Source organism: Perognathus longimembris, chromosome 28 (genome assembly GCF_023159225.1).
Source record: "Perognathus longimembris pacificus isolate PPM17 chromosome 28, ASM2315922v1, whole genome shotgun sequence".
Lineage (NCBI taxonomy): Eukaryota > Metazoa > Chordata > Mammalia > Rodentia > Heteromyidae > Perognathus > Perognathus longimembris.
In genome coordinates, this window is record NC_063188.1 from 1,518,530 (window position 1) to 1,532,279 (window position 13,750).

The following is a 13,750-nucleotide window of genomic DNA, read 5'->3' on the forward strand; positions in this document are numbered from 1 at the left end:
TGTGTGAACTTGATTTCAATGAAAGGAATCTGGACCAAAGAGAACACTTGTTCTCAACCTGGTCTTCTGGCCTTAAGTCATCAGTCCCAGTGACTGTCCTCAGAAAGCTGCTGCCTGCTGGGCTGGGGATATGGCCTAGTGGCAAGAGTGCTTGCCTCATATACATGAGGCCCTGGGTTCGATTCCCCAGCACCACATATACAGAAAACGGCCAGAAGGGGCGCTGTGGCTCAAGTGGCAGAGTGCTAGCCTTGAGCAAAAAGAAGCCAGGGACAGTGCTCAGGCCCTGAGTCCAAGCCCCAGGACTGGCACAAAAAACAAAAAGCAAGCTGCTGCCTGGTGGATTGTGGGAGGGCTGTCCCTTGGGGCTCACCTGAGTAATGCAGGCGCCTGTGAAGGCCACAATCACAGCCACCACATTGACCGTCAGCTGGAACTGCAGGAACTTGGAGATGCTGTCGTAGACATTGCGGCCCCACATGACCGCCTTGACGATGCTGGTGAAGTTGTCATCTGTCAGGATGATGTCCGAGGCCTCCTTGGCCACATCAGTTCCTGCGATGCCCTGGGAAGAGCACAGACACACACAGTGCCCATGGCGCCCCTTTCTCAGCACCTACTTGGCCACCCGTCCGCCCATGCTGCTTGGCTGCCTTTCCCTACCAAATGAACTCCCCAGTGGCGCACTTTTTTAATGCCAGTCCTGGGGCTTGAACTCAGGCCGTTGGTGCTTTCTCTGAGCTCAGGTTGTGCTCTACCACTTGAGCCACAGCTCCATGCCCAGCCTTTCTGGAGATAAGAGTCTCATGGACTTTCTTGCCTAGGTTGGTTTTGAACTATGATCCATAAATGTCAGCCTCCTGAGTAACTAGGATGACAGGTGCGAGCCTCTGGCGCCCAGCCTCTGGTGCCCTTGTCAGTGCTGCAGCTGGGTCCCAGTGTCACCTCAGCTGTCATCACACCAAATGGCTTTAAACAAATCACACACTTGTCCTTTAACACTCTACACATATATGGGCCCAAGTGGCCAAGATGAGAAGGAAAGAACCTTCCAGCACTCTGCAGTCTGCTTTGACAGTGGCTCCTACTTTCTGGTACAAAGCTGATGTCCACGAGACCCAAGGTCTCATCTACCTGGTGAACTGGCCTGGCAGCAGTGGCTTACCATGGCAAAGCCCACGTCCGCCTTCTTGAGCGCGGGACCGTCATTGGTACCATCCCCGGTCACGGCCACCACCTGCCGCTGCTCGCCGGTGGTGCTGTCGATAATCCCTGCAACACAAGATGGGGCCGGGCAGGGCTGGTGCCATCTGTCCTCACCACCCTGGGGACCTGCTCAACAGAAGTGTGGGTGCGCACTGCCTTTATGTTCCCGGTCATCTCCTGATGAAGTCCCTAGGCCTTCACAGGGCAGCGTATCTCCTTCACCCCCAGTGCAGGGTGGTATGCTCTCGTGGAATGGAAGGCTCCACCACTGTGGTTGGCTAAATGTCTTCCTGATGGGCTTCAGTTTCCCAATCTGTTCCAATGATTGGCCAGCCTCTATTTTCCCTTCTTTCTTAGGCATTTTCTTTTTCTTTTGGTCCATCCTGGGGCTTAGACTTGTGGCCTAGGCACTGTCCCTGAGCTTTATTGCTCAAGACTAGTGCTCTACCATTTTGAGCTACAGCTTCACTTCCAGTTTTCTGGTGGTTAATTGGAGCAAAGTGCCTCATACACTTTTCTGCTCAGGCTGGCTTTGAACCGCAAACCTCACATCTCAGCCTCCTGAGCAGTTAGGATTACAGGCGTGAGCCACCAGCGCCCAGCTTCTTAGGAATCTTCTACCAACTACTCTCAAGAAGCATGGATCTAGAGCCAAGGCCCCTGGCTTTCTATGCAGGCCCTGGAGATTCATTTGGGAGCCTGGCTTGGGGTGTGCAGGAGGAGCTGACACAGCATGTAAGGTCGCCTCTGCCAGCCACAGAGGGAAGAGAGACAATGGGCTCACTCACCTTTCACCAGAGTGTGCTTGTCAGTGGGGGACGAGCGGGCGAGCACCCTCAGCTTGGGCCACACTTTGTCCAGCCGCTCCTGTTCTATCTGGGGAAGCACATAGACGCTGCAGAGGCAACCTGGATGCACGGGCAGGGGTGGGGCAGGAGGGCTTGGCTGAGGGGGACAGCAGCCAGCGCCAGGCATCACGTGGGAGTTCTACCTCGCCTTTCTCGTTGCGGATTCTCCGGTTGAACTCCTTCCCCTCCAAGCACAGGAAGTCCTCCCCTGGCTGGATGATGCCGCACTTGGCTGCAATGGCTCGCGCTGTGTTGATGTTGTCCCCAGTCACCATGCGGACTGTGATGCCAGCACGCTGGCACTTGCGAATAGCTTCAGGGACCTGGAAGGGACACGACAAGAGCACAGGGCGAGCAATCAAACACATATTTTGTCCCTGGGCTGTCCCTTTCCCGACATCCGGAGCTGCTAGACCCCAATGTCCAGCAAAGCTGAGCCTGTGGGCTCAGTGATGGGTCTTGGGGATGGGGGGTGGGGGGCAGAGGAGGTGCGGGGCATAGCCTGCAGGGGGCAGGTGCCCCCCCTTGGTCCCTCAGGCTATCTCCATACTGCCTCCTTGTGAGTCTCAGGAAACGTGATTCACACCCAGGCCTACACAGCAAGGGTAGGGTCCAGAGAAGCCACTGGAAGGTTTTGTGCTTGCATAGGTCATCTGAGTGTCCACAGGGATTACTGAACTCCATCAAGCTCACTTTCCACCTGAAAACCTGAAGCCCGGAGCTGCTGAGCAGCACCCCCACAGGTTGGCGGGGAGGCTGCCTATCAGGGTGACTGCATTGGCTCTGAGGAAGAAAAATGCAGGGGCCCCCCTCCCAACCCCGCCCACCCTGCTGGCTCCCCGGTCACAAGTAGGTCCGCCACCGGCCCTGACTTAGGTTAGCCATCCTGGCTATCACCTGCTTTGAGGCCAAGCTCTGGGCATCTTTGTCACTTGTCTGGTTTTACAATATAAAATCGAACACATTTGCCTCAGGAATTAATGTTTTGTTTTTTTTTCCCCGTCAGCGGTCTAACTTTGACACGATCTAGTTGCTATGGGAAATGGAACATTATTGCGTATGCATGCATTTCATTTTCAAATATTCCACTAGATCCTGGAACAGGGAACAAGAACAAGAAGCCCCAGTGCTGGGTGCAAATCAGGCCAAGCAGGTAGAGAATGGGAACCCAGGAGAGCAGCTTTGACATTGGCACAAATACGGCCAAGTGGCAGGGGCAGACATGGCCTGGGGGTGTCCAGCACAGGAAGGCCTGGGCACTCTGCAAGTCCCCCGTGATGTGCCTCTCTTCTCCCATCGCAGAATCACTTTGTGTTCTTTCAGGATGTTGGGGAGCTGTCTAAGGCCATGAACTATAGTAGACGTCATTTGGCAGCTCCTGTCTCTGGAGAGCCTGGTAAAATGCTTCCTTTGCTGCCACCTAGTGGCCACCATGAGCCTGAGCCCCAAGGGGTTTGTAGCAGGTTTCATCTTGTCTGACCACAGGGTCTCTAGGCTCTTAGCTTCCCAGTCAGGTGGCAAGAAGGAAAGGTGCACAAATGCACAGATGGTATTCAGTACACACTATGGAAAATATGAACTAAGGAACGTGTGGGAAAGACTAGGAAGGGGTGGCATTGTCCAAAAACAATTGTTCTCATTACCTGACTTAAGGAATTGTAACCCCTCTGTACAAAACCTTCATAATAACAATCATATCATATTAATACAAAACAGTAAGTTAAGAAATGCAAGAAAAGAAGCCTCCTCCCCCCTGCTCCAGAGGAGGACACATTGTCTCCAAACCTCCAAGCAGCCAGCAAGTTAATGAAGGCCCATGTGCCCCCCTCCTTCCTTTCAGCACAAAAGCATTTGCTGGGCACTCTATGTTCCCTCTCTGGCCACCACCCAGCTGGCTAGTGTGTGTGGCCTCTCCACCTGGCTTTCCCACTGTGATCTGCCACCTGAACTCCCCCTCAAGTGTTCTGAAGCTCAAAGGAGCTGTCCTTGTTCCCTCGCCCTGCTGCCATCCCTTTGTCTGGCTCTGTCCTTTCTTGCCCTGAGCTGCCCCACAGTGCTACGCACTCAAGCTGGGTCTTTGCTATATCCTTCTCAAGATTTTTTTTTTTTGGCCAGTCCTGCGTCTTGGACTCAGGGCCTGAGCACTGTCTCTGGCTTATACTTGCTCAAGGCTAGCACTCTGCCACTTGAGTAACAGCGCCACTTCTGGCCATTTTCTGTATATGTGGTGCTGGGGAATCGAACCCAGGGCCTCATGTATACGAGGCAGGCACTCTTGCCACTAGGCCATATCCCCAGCCCCCCTTCTCAAGATTTGACAGTGTCTGTTTTTCTCAGACAAGCCCAGGGTCTCATGCCACGGCCCACCTGCCCTCGGCCTACTCTGCTGGCTGTACTTCTTTTCCCAACCATCCATCTTCTCCCACGCCAGGCTCAAGTGCTTTCTCACAGGCCAGTTCCCTCCCAACCCATGGACACAGTGTTCTCTGTGGGACACAGGGTAAGTCTGGCCAGCATTGTCTTCTGAATTGAGTATCTTTCTTAAGTACATGACATTTCTCATGCCCTGTTGTACCTGCACCCCAAGGGATGCCTCTACAAATACGTGCTTTCAGGCTAAGAGGAATAATTCAGGAGTCTCTGCTTCTAACATGAGGTGGGCACCAATACACAGTCTAGAAACAGAGAATCTAGCAGACTCTGCCTCTCTCTCATCTTTAAAAGCCAACAAACATAACAGCGCAGAGCATCTGGTCAGATCAAAGTTGCCAATGACCTTCCACTGGCAAGGCTGTGATTGACCTAACTCATCCTCCTTTACTCTGTTTGCTTCAGCCATACACAATGTGAGCATTGCCCTACTTCTATCAGCTTCTTTTCCCTAGCGTTCCTGCTGTATACTGCCCTGGTGCCATCACTCATTGAAAGATGCTTCTGGAAATTCTCTCCAGCCAGAACCTTTGCTCTGAGCTCTGCACTTCTGCAGCCACCTGCCTGCTTGACATGAGCCTCACTTGGATCCATCCAGACTGTTGACTGGTGACTACTCACCCTGTTCACCAAACCTGGAGCCCTCAAGCTTCCCAGGTCAGTCATGCCTGGCTCCTTTCCACACCTCATCGCCCTCTTCAATCCATTGGCCCTTGCAGGTGTTGAAGGTTTCATTGCATTTCTCTCTCACCTGGTAGAAGATGGAGCCTGAGCCTCCTCGGGGGCCCAGCAGGAGCAAGGCCTTTGGTAAACGGCACAGAATCTCTATGTAGGTCAAGGGCTAGAGAGCCCAGCAAGGAAAGAGGTCAAGCATACCGAGGAAGATCGGGAGTGTGATGGTCACACATTCCCTGCTAATAACCACATTATCCAGCCTCTCCAGACTCCAGAGGCTGGATGGCATGCTCCGCCTGGAACTCGAGTATGGGGAGGTAGGGGAAAGAGATCTGCTCTGTGCATATCCGTGGCCAAAGCCTTACACTGTGCAGGCTGGATGTGGGGAAAAGTTACCTTGCCACCCATTGAACAACCTAGGGCCCAGGGCACAGGTTTTATGGCAGCTTCAGAAAAACAATGGCTACCTCAGGCCGCACAGGGTCCTCGATGCCCACAACAGCTATGCAGGTGAGGTCACCCACCACCTCATTCTCATTGTCCCAGTCAGGCTCCTGGCTTGAAGAGAAGTCTCGGTAGGCAATGCAGATGGTGCGAAGGCCATCACAAGCCATGGGCTCAATGATCTTCTTCACCATGTCATCCCGGTCCCGTGGACGAAATCCTCGGAGTTCTCCATTGCTGTTCAAGATGTTGGTGCACCTGGAACAGGGGAGTGACAGTAGGGCAAGGTGGAGACAGGGAGAGAACAAGAGGAAATAGTGCCAGTCACTCTGGATAAGGGAGAAACCGTAGCCAATGATGTGTTGTTTGTAAAGACAGCAGAAGACACAAAGACACAGACAAGGGAGAAGGCCACGACAGGGGCAGAGACTAGAGTGATGCAGCTACAAGCCAAAGTCTGCTGGCCACCAGTAGAGTATGGGGGAGGTAAGCTAGGATGCTCTTCTGCAGCATTCGGAGTGAGCATATCCCTACTCACACTTGGACTCTGGGCTTCTATCAAAACTGTGAGATGACAAATTTGGGGGGATTTGTGGTTGTTGTTGGTTGTGGGGCTTTTTTTTTTTTTTTTTTTGCTCAAGGCCAGTACTCTACCACTGTGAGCCACAGCTCAATTTCTAGGTTTTGAGTAGTTAATTGGAGATGAGTCTCATGGGGACTTTTCTGCCCAGGCTGGCTTTGAACCATGATCCTCAGATCCCAGCCTCCTCTGTAGCTAGGATTATAGGTGTGACTTATCAGGTCCGCTACATTTCTGTTGTTTTAAGCCACTAGGTTTGGGACCATTGGCTACTGCAGGCTCTGGATAATTGTTCCACTCTCTCACCTGAGGAACCCAGCTGGGCGCATGGGACTCAGAGCAGCTCTTCGGTGGACTCCATGGGGCAAGGGTGTGGAATACAGGCAAAACCTAACTGCTATGGGGTGGGGTTAAGACAAGGCAAGGCAAGCATCAGAAGCCTGATGACCCTAGGGGGTTCCCAGAAGGAACAAGACTTGGGGACAATTCAGCCACAGAAACAGGTGTGGTGAAAGAAGTAAAGGAAGCCTCCCAGAGCATGCACCACAGGGGAACTAGCTGGGGATTTGCAGGAGGAAACTAGCAAAACCTGGCAGGGACTACTGCCTTCCTATGCACATGGATTCGCTCATCACATTCTCACAGTACTTGGGAGATCAGTACTGCTACTATCTCCATGGTGAAAGGCGAAACTGAGGGTGTGTGTGTGTGTGTGTGTGTGTGTGTGTGTGTGTGTGTGTGTGTGTAATTTTTGTTCACACAGCCAACAGAGCAGAGCCAAGGTTCAGTCCCACTTATAAACCCTCGGCTTTTCGTCACAGTGTACCTGTGCCCTTCATACCCACTAAAGGAGCTCAGAAAGATGGTAGAACTCCTCAAGTCCAGCTTCTCCTGCAAACACATAAGGAAAATAAATGGCCTTTGCTGTGAGTTGCAGAGGCTGGGCCTGGCGTGTTCAGTGATCACGTCTGCTGAGAGCTGGGGCACAGGGAAGGGGTAGGAGGAGCTAGGTGAGAGAGTAGAGAACAAAACAGAGGCCGAAGGGAAGTGTGGAGGCAGGAAAGTGGGGGGGGCAGGGGTGCTCAGAAGCAAGGCCACATGCTTCCCACTCCAATTTTTAAAATCACTATTGAGATTCAACTCCCATACCATATAATTCACCCATGTAAAGTATATAATTCAATGTATTTTTTAGTCTCACATATGTGGGACCATCACTATAGTCAACTTTAGAATATTTTAATCACCTGAAAAACAACAAGCTATCCTAACTATTCAAGAGGCTAAGATCTCAAGATTACGGTTCAAAGCCAGCCTGGGCAAGAAAGTCTGTGACAGTCATCTCCAATAAACTACCAAGAAAAAGGCAGAAGGGGCACTGTGGCTCAAGTGGTAGAGTGCTAGTCTTGAGCACAGAGAGGCTCGGGGAGAGTGCCAGGTCCTAACTTCAAGCCCCAGCACTGGCAACATCATCATCATCAACAACAACAACCAAAAGCAATGCGGGGGCTCTTTTGTGGCACATGCCTGAAATCCCAGAAGTGCACAGGCTGAGGAGGGAAGGCTGCAAGTCCCACGCCTGCGCTTCACAGTGGCACTATGACTCAAAACAGAAAAACAGCCCTCCCGAAGGGCAACCAAAGCAAGGAAACATCAATGCAACGAAACTAAAGAAGCCTCGTATGATCAATAGCAAACACAGACAAATTGGACTTCACCATCATTTCAAAACATTTGTGCATGGAGGCACACTGTTGAGAGAGTGAAGACAACCCATAGGATGGGAGGAAAAACAAGTCATGCATTTTATAAGAATTTAATATCAAGGATATGTAAAGAGCCAAGTGCCAGGGGCTCACGCCTGTAATCCTAGCTACTCAGGATCTGGGGGTTGCAGTTCAAAGCTAATGTGGCAGGAAACTGTATGAGACTCTTATCTCTAGGCACCAAAAAGCCAGAAGTGGATCTGTGGCTCAAGTGGTAGAGTGCTAGCCTTTGACCAAAAAAGCTAAGGGACAGCTTTGCCCAAGTCCTGAGGTCAAACATGGATGCAACATTCACCTTTGTGTTATAGGCTTTCCAGGACAGGATCGTTTGAGAAGAGAATCCCAGGGTGAGCATTTAACGATTCATTTCCCTTTGAGTTTCCCCCCTCCCCATGTTGAGCCAGCAAGGCATTCAAAAGTCAATGGAGGGGCTGGAGATATGGCCTAGTGGCAAGAGAGCTTGCCTCGTAAACATGAGGGCCTGGGTTCGATTCCCCAGCACCACATATACAGAAAACGGCCAGAAGTGGCGCTGTGGCTCAAGTGGCAGAGTGCTACCCTTGAGCAAAAGGAAGCCAGGGACAGTGCTCAGGCCCTGAGTTCAAGGCCCAGGACTGGCAAAAAAAAAAAAAAAAAAGTCAATGGAGCCATGACTCCAGTGAGCTCAGGTAAAGCTGAGCATGTGGCTGACCATGGCATTAGCCACATGCTGCTGGTTTTTGCAAGCATACATATGATATGCAAGAGTTTTAGGGCCATGAAGGTTTCCACATAGATTTCAAAGGAAGACCTGGGAGGGTGGGCTGTGTGGGTCAGGGTCCGAGTCCCTACACACAGCCACCAAGAGGGTGATACATAAAACTGTTAGGCTCACGTTGACGTTGCAGGCAGTGAGCATGACCAGTACAAGTGAGGCCCGTGTGAGCTGTAACCAGTAACGCAGCCAAGATGGCGCTACTCAAGCGTTTGGGAACCTACATCCAACCACTAGTGCTCTAGATGCTGGAGATTTAACATTTAATGTTCAGGGGTTGGGGATATGGCCTAGTGGCAAGAGTGCTTGCCTCGTATACATGAAGCCCTGGGTTCGATTCCCCAGCACCACATGTATACAAAACGGCCAGAAGGGGCGCTGTGGCTCAAGTGGCAGAGCGCTAGCCTTGAGCAAAGAGAAGCCAGGGACAGTGCTCAGGCCCTGAGTTCAAAGCCCAGGACTGGCCAAAAAAAGAAAAAAAAGAAAAAAAAATGATTTAATGTTTGTCTCCCTGGATTTTGGTCTTGCTTTGGCCAGATCCTCATTCTTTTCTTATTTCCCCTCTTTTGGAATGGAAATGTTTTCCCCCATGCTACTGTATCTTGGAAGTACACAATTTTCTTTTTACAAGGGATCACAGATGAATTCACCTTGAATCTCACAGGAGGCTTTCAAATTGGGCTTTTGAGTAATAATGGAGCACTTAAGAATTTGAAGGGCTGGGAAGGTGGTTTAGTGGTAGAGTGCTTGCCTCATATACATGTAGCCCTGGGTTCAATTCCTCTGCACCACATATATAGAAAAAGGCAGAAGTGGCGCTGTGGCTCCAGTGGTAGAGTGCTAGCCTTAAGTAAAAATAATCCAGGGACAGTGCTCAGGCCTTGAGTTCAAGCCCCAGGACTGGCCAAAAAAAAAAAGACTTTGAAGACTCTTAGACACGGACAGAAAAATGCACCTTAATATCACAAGATGGATGTAAGGACCCGCAACAAAACACCATAGTTAAGGTCCAGACTATTCCACAAAGGACCATCTATTAAAAGGGTTGACCCTAGCTTGATTCTATTGTGCATTAAGAGGTGGAACCTAAGGGGAGGGGAGGGGGGAATGAGGGAGGAGGTAACAAACAGTACAAGAAATGTACCCAAGGCCTAACGTATGAAACTGTAACCTCCCTGTACATCACTTTGACAATAAAGAAAAAGAGGTGGAACCTAATGAGAGGTTACAGGAGGTGTGCCCTTGAGGCTTATGGGCCTGTGGTGGTCTTTTCTATCTTCTTCTCATTGAAACCATGACATAAATGACTTTTTCCTCTATCACATACTCTCTGGCTATGCTGCAGACCCATAGAAGATGGAGCCAATTGTTATTGGACTGAAAGCTCTCCAAACTATAAGCCAACGTACAAATTTTCTTTTAATAAAAGTTGATTTATCTCAAATATTTTGAGACAGTTTCATTATGTTGCCAAGGTTGGCCTTGAACTCCTGTGCTTAAGGGATCCTCCCATGTCATGCTCCTGAGTAGTTGGGACTTCAGGTGATTCATTATAGTAACAGAAAGCTGACGAACACAGAATTTATTCCTAAGTTTTTCTTTTTGGTCGGTCATGGGGCTTGAACTGGGCCTGGGTGGTCTCCTTGAGCTCTTCAGCTCAAGGCTAGTGCTCTACCACTTGAGCGCTACTTCCTAACACAGACTTTATGAAAAAGAAAGTAAAAAACATGCATTCAAGCACAAAGTTGCACATAAATGCTCATAGCAGCATTATTCATAATAGTACAATATGGAATCAATCTGTCAATTGACAGTCAATATCATACAATGAGATGTCGATTAGCTATCAAAAACAAATGAAGTTTTGATATGCAGATGAATGTGGAAAACATTCTGTTTAGTAAAGAAGCCAGACACAAAGTGTAAAGTTCCATTTCTATGAAATGTCTACAGCAATCAAATCTATAGGAGTGGAAAGTAGACTGTGGTTGCTACGGCTGAGGAGGGAGCAGAGTGCGGAGTACTTTCTTGATGACGCCGCGGTTTTTTTTTTGGGGGGGGGAAGGCAAATGTTTAGGGGCTCCATAGCAGTGACAATTGCATGACCTTGTGGATATACTGAATTTTACTGCGCTGAATTGCACACTGAAATTGGTTCAAATGGACAATTTTGTGTTAGATCAAGTGTCCCACACAAATATAATGAGATATAGTGTAAAACTCCTCGCCAGCACCCACACACCTGCCCCTGAGCCCTGGTGTCCCCCACTCACTTTTTGAGCAGGATCTCCGAGGCTCCCTTGCTGAAGAGGCGGAAGCCGCCATCAGGCATGCGGATGACCGTGCTCATGGACTTGCGGACCGAGTTGAAGGTGTACACTTTGTAAAGCTTATCTTCTGGAATCTGCTCCCTCACAGGCTGGAAGTCCCGCTTCAGGTCTAGGACGAAGCCCAGCAGAGCGCACTCCGTCTTATTACCCACTTGGCGTGGGAGAGCGCCTTCCTTCTCTGGAGGCTGCGAGACAAGGACAGCCAGCATGGCGCTGGGGTGCAGAGCCCTCTTGGTGCCATTCCTAGGCCAGGGCTCCTGCCCAGCTGTGGTCACCACGTTGGAAAGTGTGGTGGGGCACACAAAAGTCCCCTTGAACCTGCCAGTCCCCACCACACAGCCAGAACACCTTGTCATACCAAGAACAGTAAGGAGAGTTGCCAGCGTTCCACACACTTGGCTCAAAACTTTGAACTGTGGTTTTCTGGTGGTGCTGGTGAGCCAAACCCAAAGCGTCAAGCATGCTAGGCAAGCGCTCTGCCACTACACTGAGCTACGCTCTGAAGCCCTCCACAGCTCTTAGGAAGGCCTAGGGAGCCGCTCGGCCCGCGCAAGCCACGCCCCCACGCACGCCCCACCCCACATCCCGCGGTGGCTCTTCCGCCTGCCCTCCCCGCCCAGCTCACTAGTATTTTGGTGGTGTAGGCACTGTTGATGGAGATGGCATGGACCAGGAGGTCAAGGATCTTGGGGGTCAGGGCGCTGGGAGCTGGAATCTCTTTGTAATGGGTGTCTCCTAGGTAGGACTGGACCACGGTCATCCGGTTGGTGGTGAGTGTGCCCGTCTTATCTGAACAAATGGCTGTGGCATTGCCCATGGTCTCACAGGCATCCAGATGGCGCACCAGGTTGTTGTCCTTCATCATTTTCTGTAAAGATGGGGGGAGGGGCACTTGGGTGGTTTTCTCATTACGGGAAGAGGAACAAGCCCTGGTCAGCACAAACATGGTGCCTTTATTGGCACTGTGCTAGGTGGTGGTCAAACCAAAAGACAACGCATTGATGATGTAAGGACTCATGAAATGAGGAGCAGTCAGGCTCAGAAGTTGCCTAATGCCTCCCTGCCCACAGCCCCCTCTTAAGTCATCTGCTGCTCCTCAGCCCCCTCATGTTTTCCTGCCTTGCTCATGTTCTAATCACTGCCTCCCAGTGTTCCAGGAGGCCCTGCCCCCACCTCTGTGAGCAACACCAGTTCCCTGTTCCTGAGACCGTCTAGCATCCCTTCCCTGTGTCCCAAATGGCAACCCTCAGGTTTGCCTCAGCATGCCCTTGCTTTCCAGCTTATCCCACTGTGCCCAGAGTGGGCAATGTGACAGACACCGATGGACCAGCAAAGCTGTCCCTGCGTCCTGCTCAGTGCCTCCTTGGAGAGACAGGGAGCCTTTCCCAGTCCTCACTGCCCCAGAGGGCTTTCTGACATCTCACTGCTGCTTCTGACATGGCTAATGACATCAACTGTAAGTGTTACCAACACGCACCGTACTCATAATCTCACTTGTTAAGTTGAAACCCCTTTGTACAACTACTTAGACATTTTAAAATGTATTATTAACCATTACCTTGACAGAGTAAGCCAAAGAGATGGTGACAGCCAGAGGCAGGCCCTCGGGGACAGCCACAACCAGCACAGTGACACCGATGATGAAGAACTTCACAAAATACTGTACATAGACTGGCGTGCATTCTGCCAGCCACACACGGCCATCCACGACAAAGGTCTCGATCACAAAGTAGAGAACCAGGATGATGACAGTGATAGCAGACATCACTAGCCCTGTTCAGCCATGATGGAGGCCACAAAGATGGAGGGGAAGAGAGAGGTGGAGGGGGAGAAAGGAAGAGAGAAAGACAGGTAAGGGGTACTGTAGCTGGGGCTAGTTTGTGCTTGATCATGGCTGCCCACTTAAACACCTCCCCTCCCTTCCTTTTTTTCCTCTTTTGGTAGTACTGGGGTTTGAACTCAGGGCCTTTCATTGGCTAAGCAGGTGCTCCTGGCACTTGAGCCACACCCCTGACCCATTTTGCTTTAATTATTTTTCAAATAGGACTCACAAGGTCCTAGCCCAGCCTGGTCTAAGACTGGTGGTGGGAATTGCCATGGCAGTTTTTTATTGGTTGAGATGGGGGGAATCTTTCAGATGTTGTCCAGGATGGTCTTGAACAATGATCCTCCCAGCCCACGTATAATCCTCAGCTCTGTCTCGTGTGGGGCTAGGATTACAGGTATGAGTCACTATGGCTGGCTCTAGCCACAATGTTTGTAAAGGGCAGATTGATTTGATTCATGTTCTGAGATAAACAGTTTGAGGGGTGGCTTGGCAGATAAGGGGGGCCTAGGATGGTCATTACTTGAGTTTCTCAGGGTAGTGTGAAAGCACAGTGTCTAATAGTGTGAGGAGCATGCTTGGCCAAAGCACCTTTAGCCCAGCCTCAGAAGTCAGAACTCTGGCCCACAGTCCCTTAAATGATGCTGGCTGCCTTTTGACCTTGCCCTGGACGTGGAATGTTGGGAAAAGGAGCTGGATATAGGTGAGTGTGTGACCTGGGACTTAGGAGAGAGTGTGGAATAATCCATGTTCATTTAGGGAGGCTGGGCTAGGTGCTGACCCCAGCTGGTCCCAGCTTGGGTCCCTTGCCCACAGCACTTGTCATATTCCATTTTCCTGGCTCCATCTATAGAGGCCAAGTGATCTCCAGGCCCAGTCGGTGGCAGTTACC

At 50.7% G+C, this 13,750-nt stretch overlaps 1 protein-coding gene across 8 annotated transcripts in view; it reads right to left on the bottom strand.

Annotated features, from left to right (window-relative positions):
- Window positions 1-13,750, bottom strand: part of Atp2b3 (ATPase plasma membrane Ca2+ transporting 3) — a 74,940-nt gene that overhangs the window by 27,664 nt on the left and 33,526 nt on the right. For 7 of the 8 annotated variants that reach the window (XM_048336151.1, XM_048336152.1, XM_048336149.1 and 4 more), the window contains 8 exons: window positions 12,592-12,806; window positions 11,659-11,901; window positions 10,977-11,218; window positions 5,627-5,861; window positions 2,198-2,377; window positions 1,995-2,082; window positions 1,166-1,272; window positions 374-565 (listed from right to left, as the gene is read on the bottom strand). In XM_048336151.1, coding sequence (XP_048192108.1) covers window positions 374-565; window positions 1,166-1,272; window positions 1,995-2,082; window positions 2,198-2,377; window positions 5,627-5,861; window positions 10,977-11,218; window positions 11,659-11,901; window positions 12,592-12,806 — 1,502 coding nt within the window. The remainder of the gene's footprint in view (window positions 1-373; window positions 566-1,165; window positions 1,273-1,994; window positions 2,083-2,197; window positions 2,378-5,626; window positions 5,862-10,976; window positions 11,219-11,658; window positions 11,902-12,591; window positions 12,807-13,750) is intronic. The other variant, XM_048336150.1, reaches the window with a different exon arrangement.